This window comes from Chiloscyllium plagiosum, chromosome 16, assembly GCF_004010195.1.
Source record: "Chiloscyllium plagiosum isolate BGI_BamShark_2017 chromosome 16, ASM401019v2, whole genome shotgun sequence".
Lineage (NCBI taxonomy): Eukaryota > Metazoa > Chordata > Chondrichthyes > Orectolobiformes > Hemiscylliidae > Chiloscyllium > Chiloscyllium plagiosum.
This window is the reverse complement of record NC_057725.1, coordinates 30,686,762-30,696,387: the sequence shown is the minus strand read 5'-3', so window position 1 is coordinate 30,696,387 and position 9,626 is coordinate 30,686,762. Positions and strand designations below refer to the sequence as shown.

The 9,626-nt window shown below is 39.8% G+C and overlaps 1 protein-coding gene across 1 annotated transcript in view; it reads right to left on the bottom strand.

The window, feature by feature from the left end:
* The window catches only part of LOC122558083 (inositol 1,4,5-triphosphate receptor associated 2-like), a 47,892-nt gene that overhangs the window by 23,946 nt on the left and 14,320 nt on the right, over positions 1–9,626 (bottom strand). The window contains exons 5-6 of the mRNA XM_043706403.1: positions 5,815–5,868; positions 387–545 (exon numbers count right to left, since the gene is read on the bottom strand). Of these exons, the coding sequence (XP_043562338.1) occupies positions 387–545; positions 5,815–5,868 (213 nt within the window). The remainder of the gene's footprint in view (positions 1–386; positions 546–5,814; positions 5,869–9,626) is intronic.

The window sequence follows — 9,626 nt, the reverse complement described above, 5'->3', positions numbered from 1 at the left end:
TTTACAAAATTATGAGGGGCATGGATAGGGTAAATAGGCAAAGTCTTTTCCCTGGGGTCGGAGAGTCCAGAACTAGAGGACATAGGTTTAGGGTGAGAGGGGAAAGATATACAAGAGACCTAAGGGGCAACTTTTTCGCGCAGAGGGTGGTACGTGTATGGAATGAGCTGCCAGAGGAAGTGGTGGAGGTTGGTACAATTGCAACATTTAAGAGGCATTTGGATGGGTATATGAATAGGAAGGGTTTGGAGAGATATGGGTCGGGTGCTGCCAGGTGGGACTAGATTGGATTGGGATATCTGGTAGGCATAGACGGGTTGAACCGAATGGTCTCTTTCCATGCTGTACATCTCTATCACTTTATGACTGTATTTTCCTTGTTGTACCTCATCAATTGGCCCTTTAGCTTTGATAGTTCCTTTGTTAGTTGCAAGTTTGTCTCATCTGATAGCTCCATGGCCTTCTGGAAACTGGCGTTTTGCTCTCGTAACTTCTGGTTTGCATATTTCAGATCAGCAACATCACTGATTAATTCATTGGTTTCTCTTTAAAAAAAAAGCAGAGAAATAAATATAGAATTAAAGTATCAGTGAGTGACCTTAGATAATACTCAACATAACTTGCAGAAAATTGTTCAATTCAGGTTTATAAAACATTGATTCTATTCCAGTGAGATCAACCAGAGAAGATTTACTTGAATGGCATTAGGAATGAGTGATTTCAGTTGCATGACAAGAGTGGAAGAGTTGTATTTATTCGCTTTCGACCAAAGAAGTTTAGGAACAGATTTGATCAAGGTGATAAAAATCACAAATGGGGGAAACTAAGAGAAAATATTTCCACTGGTAGAAGAATCATTAAATACAGCATTGATTTGGCATGATTGATGTAAAAATCTGAGGCAATATGAGGCTAACTCTTTTTTGCACAGCAACCTATGATGATCTGGAGTACACCAACTAAAAAGGTGGTGAATACAAATTCAGTTGTAACTTTCAAAAGGTAGTAGTTGAGAAGTTGATAAACTGAAACAGCAGGACAGTGGGACTAATTCAATAGGTCTTTCAAAAAGCTAGCACAGGTTGGCCAAATGGCCTCCTTCAGGCACCTTTCAGGCAATGCATTCCAGATCTCAAAAACTTAATTCATCAATAAATCTCTCCTCATTTTCCTCGTGATTCTTTGGACAGTCACCAATTTAGCAATTAAACATGCATCCATTGGTTACTGGCCTGGTTGCCACTGGAAACAGTGGCCCAAATTTTCACGATGGTCAGTCAATTGTTTCTGTAGTGTAGATAGGAATTGCATGTTAAGACCCTGCAGAATCCCAATGTCAAAGAAGTCCTACACTGAGTCCACACTAACCCTCTGAAGAGCATCTCATACTATCCTCCAAACCTTACATTCACCACAGCCAATCCACCTAACCTGCACATGTTTGGACTGTGGATGTACACATACATAAAGACTGTCACTGGAGGGTGGAATTGAACCCCGTCCTCTTACTCTGCAAGGCAGCAGTGATAATCATTGTGCCACTGTGCTACCCAACAGACTCCGAGACAATTGCCGAGGAAATTGAAGATTCTGAAGAATAATTCCTCTCCATCTGGAATCCTTTGATAAAATCTGTTTAAAATCATTCAAATTATCAGGAATTTTTGATAGTTAGAAGATTAAAAACCTAACCTAGCTCCTAGTTGACAAAAAAAGGCCACTTAACTCACTATGCACCCCTCCAAATATACCTCCCCTAGACTACTTACACATTCCAGACTTTGAAACATCCTTCCCACTTACCATCCACACAACTCCCCAACACGCTTCTCCCACCATCAAACTTAACATCCCACTGACCACAGGACTTATCATGACTCTGGCTACTGAAACTAGCAACTCTCTCTCCTTCCTCCTCTCAGACATAAAATATTTCTCTTCCCGGGAGCCAACACCCCTGATGCCAGAGACATCCCTATCCCACCAGGCCTGACATCCCCACACCTGGTCCTGACATGTACCCACCTCCAAAACAGACCCATTACCCAATTCACCCCTAGGACCTGACAGGCATCCCTCCCCTTGGAACTCAACCTCAATGCCCATCCCTTCTAACCCCCAATACCCATCAACCCCACCCCGCCATGTACACCACTCCACTCCCAGTACTGACAACCACTTTGTCTCTCGGGCCTGACAAAACTCCTCTCCACCCTGTTAATTACATCTGGGACCCAGCACCCCCTTGCTCCTGCCATGAAACTTGACACACCTTCCAGCTTGACGAACACAACAATCCTGTTCCACAGACCTGAATCCCCAACACATATCGAACTGCCCTAAATATTCCATAACTTACTGACCACCCTACCCCGCTCGAGTCTTAGTACTCTACCACCTGGCACCCAACCAAATATTTGCCTTACATACTTTATCTTTCACTGCAGTTATCAAAGAAGTAGTCTGTGCTGCTGGACATTTACATCACAGAGTGTGGCAACTACTGTCATGATAAAGGAACTACAGTTTGACTTGTCAAAACTAACCTGCATGTGGATGGACCTGTTGGACGTGAGATGTACTCCATATTTCTGAAGGAGCCAATGATTAGAATCTCCTGCCAGAAACGCAGAGCTCTGTCTTAATGGAAAAAGAAAGCAGGAGTGGACTAGCATCTGAAAGTGATTACCACTCGTTGGAAAATCCAGCTTAATTTTTCCCTTATTTACTCTCTTGAAGCCTCGCATAATTTTGAACTCTTTCATTTAACATCCTTCAACCTTTTCTGCCTTTAGCAGAACAAGCTTATCTTCTCCAATCTCTCCAGTTATGTGAAGTCCATGTAGTTCCTTTGTCACGATTGCATTCTTGAATAATTTTTAATACAGCAGTGGTTACTTTACAGCAATGGTTGTTCTACTGGATTAGTAATTTAGAGAACATGAATTCAAAACCCTCTGTACTAGTTTGAGAATATTAATCTGGAAAAAGAACGCTAGAATCAGTAAAACAAATCCAGAAACTGTTGAATTGTTTTAAAAACGTAACCACTTCATCAATGTCTTTTTGAAATGAAAATCTTCCATACTTACCCAATCTGAGTTTATATGTGAGCACATTGTCACACTTGGTCAATTCAAAGCTGCTTGCTAAAGTGTCTGGTGAGACACTCAGCTGTACCAATGTATACATATAATATACGTAAGAACATAACAAGAGCAGAGTAGCCTATTCAGCTCCTTGAGCATGTTTCATTGTTCAATCTTCTCTGGGATTGATCTGATCATGGACTCAAATACAATTTCCTACCTGTTCATTCATAACTCAGGACTCCCTTGCAGTTCAAAAATTTGTCTAACTCAGCTTTGAATACATTCAATGACCCAGCCTCCACTGCCCTCTGAATGGAGGACTTCATAAATAAATGGTTATCTGGGAAAATAAATTCCTCTCTATTTCTTTCTTAAATGGAGACCCTTTATTCTGAAATTGCCCTCTCATTCCAGATTTGTCCACAAAAGCGACATCCCCTCAGCACTAACTTTGTCAATAAGATAACCTTTCATTATTCCAAACTCCAATTAATGCAGGTCCAATTTTTGTTCATAAGCCAAAACTTTCACCTATGAAATAATTAATTGAACCTTCTCTGAAATGCCTCCAATGAAATCATAACTTTCCTCAAATAAAGTGACAAAAAAATGCTGCATATGTGTGCAGCGTTATCAGAACCCTGTACACGTGTAAATATAAAGTTCCCATTTTTAAACTCCATCCCCTAAAATTAACATTCCATTTGCCATCCTAATTACTTGCTCTAACGGCATGCTAACTTTTTGTAATTTGTGTATGAAGAAACCAAGTTCTTTGTACACAGCAGACAGCAGTCTCTCTCCACTTAAGTAATATTCTTCTTCACTATTCTTCCTAACAAAGTGGAGAACCACATCATTTTCCATTTGAAAATTTTTTGCTCACTTCCTTAACCTCTCTATATTCCTTTGTACATTTCATAAGTAATCCTTATAAATTCTCATTCTGTTTGATTGTTTCATAGAGCCATACAGCTCAGTAACAGACCCTTTGGTCCAACCAGTCCACACTGAACATCATCCTAATTTAAACTAGCCTCATGTGCCTGCTCCTGGCCCATATCCTTCCAAACCTTTGCTATTCATATACTTATCTAAAGGTCTCAGATGTCATAACTGTGCTTACATCCACCACTTCCTCAGAAACCACACATTGAACTGCTACCTTTCATGATTTACTAAAACTCCTGACTTTTTTCCTTAATACTTGATTTAAGAATTTTCCAATTGATAGGTATTAGGCTAACCAGCCTTTAGTTTTCTGCTTCAGTCTTCCTTCTCTTTTGTATAGGGCATTACCTTTGCAGTTTTCCAATTCACTTAGACCTTTCCAGGATCTAAGGAATTTTGGAAGATTACGCCAAAGCATCAATTATCTCTGAAGTCACTTCTTTTAAGACCCTGAGATTCACGCCATCAAGTCCAATGGACCGATCAGTCTTTAGCCCCATTCATTTTCCTTGCTCTTTTTCTCTCGCAATTGAGATTATTTTAAAGTTTCACCATGCCTATAGCCTTTAATATTTGACTATTCTTGGAAAGCTATTGTGTTTTTCACCATTTCCACAAAGTACTTGCTCAAATTCTCTTCTGTTTCCTTTCTCCCATTATTAATACACCAGTCTCATTTTCTAATGAACCAACATTTACTTTAGTTACTCACTTCCTTTTAATAAACTTGCAGAGGCTCTTGTTGTCTGTTTTTATGTTTCTTGCTAGTTTGCTCTCATATTCTAATTTTTACCACCTTTTTTTTCAGTCATTTGCAGGGTTCTGAAAATTCCTAGTCTTCTGGTGTAAGACTACTATTGTTTCTCTAAAGGTTTTAACACCATAATTAAATTTTGACAAGTTAATTAAGGAAGTTAGGAAGAGAGCTAAACTTCTCAGTGAAAATATGAATAAACAATAAAAGCAAACCTTTCGAGTGAGCAAATTCATATATCTCAATAGTGGAAAAAATACAACATTGATGGTTCAATTTTTTCTTACCATGAGTCTATGTTTTTCTTACAATGCACATGAACCTTATCTGAATCTAAAAACTATAACAGATTTTCATAAAAGTATTTTCACAAACCATAGGAAAGGGCCTGTCTTGATATTGCCATCAGATGGTCTGAAACACAAGTGTAATAAATACTAAAAAGTCAGACAGATAGGAGTATTCACATTCCTGATGATGCCCAAAACGTTGACTCGCTTGCTCCTCGGATGCTGCCTGACTTGCTGTGCTTTTCCAGCACCACATATTTTGACTCTGACTCTCGAGCATCTGCAGTCCTCACTTTCTGCTAGTCAGGAGTATTGTCTGGTTCTTTGAAATACATATAGCCCTGCAATTTGTTGCAGACTTGAACTATCTCACAGCTGCCAGACAAGGCAAAGAATTAGCCACCAATTGTGTCATTTTCACTGCTGTGACTTTGTGGCAGACCTCTTCCTAGTGTTATCATTGCAAAGAATTTGCAGCATTGACAAGGCATATGTCTCAAGTAAAGATGTTCAGAGCCTATACTCTGGAAAATACAACTGTCCCCATCCTGGAAGGTCAAGTAGTTTCCATTTTCCTACCCAGGCTCAAACGCCTGAACATGGGAATCTTCTCCATTGCCATGGGAAAGAGAGATAGATATTCCCAATCCACCCTGTCTGCAAGGTGCATCCTATACTGTATCAAATACAGAATGAGCTGATCTCAAAAATCCATTTACTTTCTCACCTGTTGGAAAAGGATCCTGTTCTCATGGTAAATTTGTGGTCACTTTGAAAGTATCTGCAAAAACAGTACAAATGATCACTGAGTAAGCAAGATAGAAAATGAAAAACACATAAAAATGAGATCCATGAAATAATAATGTTATAAACAGTAAGCTGTGACAATTAGAATATATTTGGGGAGAATGTTAATGGTAATCTAAATCTTGAATGGCTTTGATAGATTTAATTATGAAGGATTGTTTCCAGTAGCAGGAAGGTCAGTAACCTAAGGAATAGACTTGAAATAATTGATAAACACACCAGTGGGAGATAAAAAGGATTATTTTTGCATATCATCTGGAATGTGCTACCTGCAAGTAGATTTAATAGTAACTTTTAGAAGGAACCAATTAACTACCTGAAGGGGAAACATTTGCAGAAATATAGGGAAAATGCTGGTGATGTGGAACTAATTAGGTAACGAGGTAATTCGTTGAAAGACTCAGCATAGGTATGTTAGATTGAATGGCCTTCTTAAAACGATCTAGAAGAAAGTGAGGATTGCAGATGCTGGATGCTGTATATGCTTCTTAAAACCATATAAACATAAGACAAAGGGGCAGGAGAAGGCCATTCAACCCACTGAGTCTGCTCCACTATTCAATAAGATCATGGTTGATCTAATAATCTCCATCTCCACTTTCCTGCCTTTTCCCCTTAACTCTTACGGTTTAAGAATCTATCTATGTCAGCCTTAAATATACAGTACTTAATGACTCAGCCTCAGTAGCTCAGTGTGGTAAAGAAATCAACAGATTCACAATGCTCAGAGCAAAGAAATTCCTCCTTACTTTGTCTTAAATGGGTATCCTTTATTCTATTTTTCAGAACATCTACATTCTGTCTGCAAAAATCATGTGAGCTTTCAGTTATCTGCCACTTCAACACACCACCATGTTCCCTGGCCAATCTCTCTGTCTCGGGCCTGCTGCAGTGCCCCAGCAAGGCTCAGCGCAAGGTGGAAGAACAACATCTCATATTCCACTTGGGGGCCCTGTGGCCTTCAGGTCTCAATATCAAGTTCAATAATTTTAGAGACTGACCACCTTCATCTCAATCCTTTACCCACCATCCCAACAACTTAGGCCCTGTCACGACATGGGCTGCTTTCAGCACAGTCAACCCATTTTCACTCACTCGTGGTCCCCTATCAGGTTTTCTTTCTCCCTGGCCTAGTATCATCCATCCCTCTGTGTGCCTAACTGTCATTTTATCTCTTTCCAGGATCCATCTCTAACCACTCACTATTTTTTCCCCCAGTCCCTGTCACCAGCATAAATATCATCTTTTACTCACTACTATCATCCTGAAGAAAGGTCAATGGACTCAAAACCTTAACCCTGCTTTCTCTCCACAGATGCTGCTAGGCCTGCTGAGTTCCTCTAGCAATTTCTGTTTTTGTCTGAGATTATGCCCTTTGGTCATAGACTCTCCCAAAAGGGGAAATGATCTTTCCATATCTACCCTGTCAAGTCCTCCAAGAATCTTTTGTTTCAATTAGGTCGCCTCTCACTCTTCTTTGGGGTAATGGGTATGGGCCTAATCTACTCAACCTCTCCTGGTAAGACAGCTCTTTTCTACCTGGTATCAACTCGGTGAACCTTGTTTGTACTGCCTCCAATGCCAAATCATTTTTACTTCACGATGGGGCCAAACTGTTTACAGTATTCCAGCTGCACCTTGTACAATTTTAGCAAATCCTCTCCACTTTTATACTCCATTCCCTTTGAAATAAAGGCCAACATTCCATTTTGGTTCTTATTATCCAACGAACTTGGAAGCTAGCTTTTCAAGATTCATGAGTGAGGACTCCCAAATCTCTCTGTTCTGTCACTTTCTGCAGTCTTTATCCATTTAAATAATATTCAGCTTCCCTAGTCTTCCTGCTAAAATGCATAACCTTATAGATCCCATGGTACGTTTTGTCCACACACTTAATCTGTGCATATCCCTCTGTCGACTCTGTCACCCCCACTAGTTACCTTCCCATCTATTTTTGTATCATCTGCAAGCTTGGCTATTGTACATTCACTTCCCTCATCCAAGTATATACATGGTAAATGATCCTGGTTGCACACCATTAGTTTTGCTAGCTCGAAAATGGCCCTGTTACCCAATTCTCTATCGTCTATAGCCAATTCTCTATCCATACGACCACATTACCACTAGAACTACAGGCTGTTATCTTGTTAACCTAATGTGTCATACCTTATGAAATGCCTTCTGATAATCCAAACGTACTACATCCACTGCTTCCCCTTTATTTATTCTGCTTGTTACTTCTTCCGCACTTTGGGAAGGCAAATCAGGACAGAACTTATACACTTATGGTAAGGTCCTGGAGAGTGTTGCTGAACAAAGACACCTTGGAGTACAAGTTCATGGTTCCATGAAAGTGGAGTTGCAGGTAGATAGGATAGTGAAGAAGGCTTTTGGTACGCTTTCCTTTATTGATCATAGCATTGAGTATAGGAATTGGAAAGTCAAGTTACGGCTGTGCAGGACATTGGTTAGGCTACTTTTGCAATACTGTGTGCAGTTCTGGTCTCCCTTCTAAAGGAAAGATGTTGTGAAACTTGAAAGGGTTCAGAAAAGATTTACAAGGATGTTGCCAGGGTTGGAAGGTTTGACCTATAGGGAGAGATTTGGTACATGAATAGGAAGGGTTTAGAGGGCTATGCGCTAAGTATTGGCAAATGGGACTAGATTAATTTAGGATATCTGGTCAGCATGGACAAGATGCTGTACATCTCTATGACTCTATAAAGAATTCAATATATTTGTCAGGCATGATTTCCCCTTCGTGAAGCTATGCTGACTCTGTTTGATTGTATTATGCATTTCTAAATTGCCAATCTGCTATTACATTCTTTACAATAGATGTTAACATTTTCCCATTAATACACATTAGCTAGCTGGTCTACAGTTACCTGAATTTTGTCTTGTCCTCTTTTAAATAAATTTGCTACATTGGCGGTTTTCCATTGCTCTGGGATTTTCCCTGAATCTAAGGTTTCTTGGAAGATTACTGCTCGTGCGTCAACTTACTCTGTAGCTACTTTCTTTAATATCCTAAGTTGCACTCTATTGGGTCCAGGGGGATCATCGGTCTCATATTTTCTCTAGTGAGAGTTATTGTATTTATTTCCTGTCCTTTTTCTCCTTGAATATTTAGTAACTTTGGAATGCTATTTGTGTCTTCTACTGTAAAGACTGATGCAAAGTATTTGAAATGAAAACAGAAATTGCTGGAAAACCTCAAAGTCATGACAAAGGATCACTGGATTTGATAGGTTAACTCTGATTTCTCTCCACAGATATGACTCGACCTGCTGGGTTTCTCTAGTAATTTCTGTTTTTGTTTCAAACCTTCAGCATTTGCTTTTTTTTCTGTTATTTTGACACAAATTATTTATTCAATTCCTCTGCCAATTATAGAGTCATAGAGTCACAGAGATGTACAGCATGGAAACAGACCCTTTAGTCCAACCCGTCCATGACAACCAGATATCCCAATCCAATCTAGTCCCACCTGCCACCACCCAGCCCATATCCCTCCAAATCCTTCCTATTCATATAACCATCCTAATGCCTTTTAAATGTTGCAATTGTACCAGCATCCACTACATCCTCTGGCAGTTCATTCCATACACGTACCACCCTGTGCGTGAAAATGTTGCCCCTTAGGTCTCTTTTATATCTTTCCCCTCTCACCCTAAACCTATGCCCTCTAGTTCTGGACTCCCTGACCCCAGGGAAAAGACTGTCTATTTA